At 48.6% G+C, this 3,785-nt stretch overlaps 1 protein-coding gene across 1 annotated transcript in view; it reads right to left on the reverse strand.

The window, feature by feature from the left end:
- KLF6 (Kruppel-like factor 6) overlaps positions 1 to 3,342 on the reverse strand; it is a 9,826-nt gene extending 6,484 nt beyond the window's left edge. The window contains exon 1 of the mRNA XM_015426981.1: positions 2,661 to 3,342. Coding sequence (XP_015282467.1) covers positions 2,661 to 2,762 — 102 coding nt within the window. The 5' untranslated portion in view covers positions 2,763 to 3,342. The remainder of the gene's footprint in view (positions 1 to 2,660) is intronic.
- Between the last annotated feature and the right edge of the window lie 443 nt (positions 3,343 to 3,785).

Genomic DNA, 3,785 nt, shown 5'->3' on the forward strand with positions numbered 1-3,785 from the left:
ACCCTAAAAGCCAGGTTCTTCTCACCCTCACCCCCCCCCCGACTCTGATTCATTTCCCAATATCCCCAACACTTTATTCACTGATCTCAAGTTAATTTTGAATCTCGACATTAATTTTGAATCTTGGCCTGTACCAAGCTGGAAACCCTACTACGGTTCATGGCTGCCTGCCATGGTTGGTGATCCCTATCCAAGGGGCACTGTGATCCAGCCCACTTCCTACATCTGAAAAGCCATGCTAAGGGAGAACTGCAGAGAATGCCACTGCTTAAGTGTACTGGCATGTGCCTGGCTTCACAGGAGGCCCTTCTTGTTGGGGCTGGAGTGGCAAAAGCCCTCTCAACAACAAATCTGGACAATTTTTAAAGCAGCCTTGCAAAAAGAAGAAGAAGAACAAAGCCCTCAGCAAATTAAGAAGGCAAACAACTGGAGAGAGAAACTGGGGGAAGTACAGTTCGCTGTCCTTTTGGGAGTCCCACAATGAACAAGAACTTTATCTCCTGGCCAAGAGCGCAACGGTTATGAGTCATCCCCTAACTTCTTTCACTCAATGCCAAATCAGACTTCCTTTAAAATATCCCGACCCTCTGCCAAGAAAGTACACGGTTCAAATATACATGGAACATGTAAACTTACCCCTTCCTCTTCAAAAAATAAGACAAAACAACCCACCCGGTGACACAATGTTCCAGTCGTGGCCCCCCTCCCCCCTCCCCTCCCCCCAACAACTACAGAGACCTTTGACAGGGAGAGGGGAAACTGCAAGTGTTGCCCTTTGAAAGTATCAGCCGGGACTTATTTCCCTTCAGAATTCAGGTTCTACATCCCAAAGTAGCAGCATGTTAGCAGCATCAGATGTAGGGGCTCAGTTTCTAGGGCAAATTCTTCCGGTGACATGCCCCCCCCCCCCCCACAAGTGCTGGCTACCTTAATTTTAGCATGCTCCCTCTCCCCCACTCCCAGCAGTACAAGCAAAACTGACCCCCCAAAGAAAATGCCGGACATTTTTCCCGGCTGAAGTGTCAGTTTCAGGAGAGTTTCTGTCATATTAAGGTGCTGATTCAGAGGCACAAACCTTTTTAATTTCTCTTCTCCCTCATTAACTGGGGAGTGGGGAGGTGGAAGAAGTGGGAAACTAATGCCAGGCAATCAATATTTATAGGTTTCCCTATAATTAGACAGCTGATTCACAGTGCACTTTAAAAAGGGGGGGGAGATCTGCCCTACAAAGGTATTGCTTCATTAAGGAAACAGGAAGGGGATTTATATTAGGAAGAGTTGAGCTCAACTTTCGTATTCGAGGTGGATTTAAAATTTCCCCCATTATGCAAATCAGGTGGCAGGACCAGTCTGCCGCTCAGAAGGGCTGCGAATGCCTCCGAAGGCTACTGGGATCCCAGCGTTGGCTCTTCGCCAAAATCCCAAAATGCCTGAAGGAAACTACTTAGATCAATTTCAATCACGTACTATTGGTAGTGCCTCTGAAAGAAGAAGAAAAAGGGGGGAGGGAGGAAACCGGAGAATGGAGAATACAATCAAGAGACATGCCTGGTGTGTGTGTGTGTTGGGGGGAGATTGTAATACTTTTGAGTATCAGGCTTTCTTTCTTTTTTTTTGCTGGCTTCTCCAGCTCTACAAAACAAACAGGCACTGATCCGATCGGGCCAATCTTGTTGGGCAGAAAAAGCAAATCTGGCAGCCAGGGGGTAAAAAAAGGCGAAGTAAACATGCCCCCCCCCACAAAAAAAACCACCCTCAAGCCTGGACAAAATAAACAGATCTTGTCTTGTCTCTCCAAGCCTTGGACCGACAAGAAAAACAGAAATCCATGTCCTTTAAAGGCAAGAGAATCCCATTACCCCCCCCCAAAGATTCCTAGCAATGGAGGGGGGGATTAATAACACCACCAGAGGGTCATTGTCATATGACCGACAACTCGCTGCTTAGCGAGGGTGGGAAAGAAGAATTTTTAAAAATAATCAAACCCAAACTCCTCGACACACACAGCGGGGAAAACGTTGGCCATCTTTCACAGAGCCAATCATAGCGAGTAAGCAGAGAGTATCCCCCCCCCCGCCATTTAAACAGCAAGGGGGGGAGGGGAGGCTGGAAAACAACTTGCAAATGAAAAATACTTCGGATGTCAAGACTTAGTTGCATGGCTGAGATGTGTTACAAGGCATGGGAAGGGGGCTTTGGCCAAGGCTTAATTCTAGCAGATCCAAGAATTTGGGATTTTTTTTCTTAAAAAAAAAATTGCAATGGCAACATTCCACTCTAGCGGCTGTTGTTTTGATGAGCGAGCGAGGAACAAGCGTTCAAACCCCACCAGCCACTCTGTGCAAGATCTGACAGCGCCGTTCAGAATAGCAATGCTCTGGAAAACGGGGGGGGGGAGAGAAGAGAACATGCATTTTGCTAAGGGGGGGACCCTGACCCCAAACACCTGCTTAAAAATAAAATCTTTTTTTTTTCTTTAAAGAGCAACCATTGAGATCTAAGAGAGGGCTTCCTCAAAAGGCAACCAAAAAAAATTCATCTCCTTTACACCAGTGCTTGGGGGGGGGGGGAGGTGGAAATCATTTCCAGTGCTCTAAAAGCAACAATGCCAAGCATAAGCTCATCTCCAGTGTCGTTTGGTTTTTCGGTTTTTTTTTTACCTGTTGCCAATATTCCTCCAGAGATGGCAAAGCGGAGAAATACCCAGTGTCGTGCACAATTTGCAGTTCCTGGAAGATGCTACACATCGGGAGAACATCCATGTCTTTGGGAAGTTGCACCCCCACGGATACACAATGCCAATGACACCAGCAACAGAGTCAAGCCCCCTCCGCCAAAGTCAAGCGTCCGCCGGCAAGCTGGCTCGGTCTTTTGTTTTTAACAAATTGGCAATCATCAACGGAGTTTGTCCTCTGGCTGCGGCCGGCGAGAGTGGCAGGTGACGGTGACAGCGAGACGACCGAGCGTATTTACACAGACCCACTTCCTCCTCCGAGCGCGAGCGAGCGAGAGAAGCAGCAGCGTCCGCCACAAACAGCGAAAGACGGCGTGTCTCTAGGTATAGACATATATTCAAATCCGGGATTCAGATGAACAGGGAACACATGGTTTTTGTTTTGTTTTCCCAAAAAAAAAAAAAAAGAGCAAAAGTTTCATGCAAAGTTTAATTGCACAGCAATATAGAAAGGATTTTTCTTTTTTCCTTTTTTTTTGCAAGGCAAAAAATCCCCAAAATAAATTCGGCTCGACGCGACCGGTCCTGGCTTTCGAATTCCTGCGGCTCTCTCGAGAAGATAACTTGCTCAGGAGCCCACCCAATATTTGCAAACACTGCGATGACTGCGAATGTAACCCCCTGCAAAACTTCCCTATTCAAAGCTCTCCTTAGCCACAGCCTCCACCTCCTCCTCCGGCTGCTCCCTCCTCTTTTCGCTCCCCCTCCCTCCTCCTCCTCCAAACTACTCTCGCTCCGCCCCCTTTACTCCCTCCGCTCCCCCCCCCCGGCCTCAACCACCACCTCGTGATCCCATTACGCCGGCTCCGAACGCGGCCCAATCTCTAACAACAAACTCGTTACACCGCGTTCCAATGATGTCAGAGACGCCCAATGGGCGCGCGCGACGCATCTCGGCTCCTCCTGGCGTGACCGAGCCTCTCCGTCAAGGCCCGCGCGATTGGGCCGATTCGAAATTCGACCCGTCCTGATTGGCCGCGCGCGCGGCAGGCTATTTTTAGAAGGGTATATAAGGCTGGAAGCTGCCTGTTTTAGAGAAGGGCTCGGGGGA

Source organism: Gekko japonicus, unplaced genomic scaffold (genome assembly GCF_001447785.1).
Source record: "Gekko japonicus isolate JY-2015 unplaced genomic scaffold, Gekko_japonicus_V1.1 scaffold197, whole genome shotgun sequence".
NCBI classification, from domain to species: Eukaryota; Metazoa; Chordata; class Lepidosauria; order Squamata; family Gekkonidae; genus Gekko; species Gekko japonicus.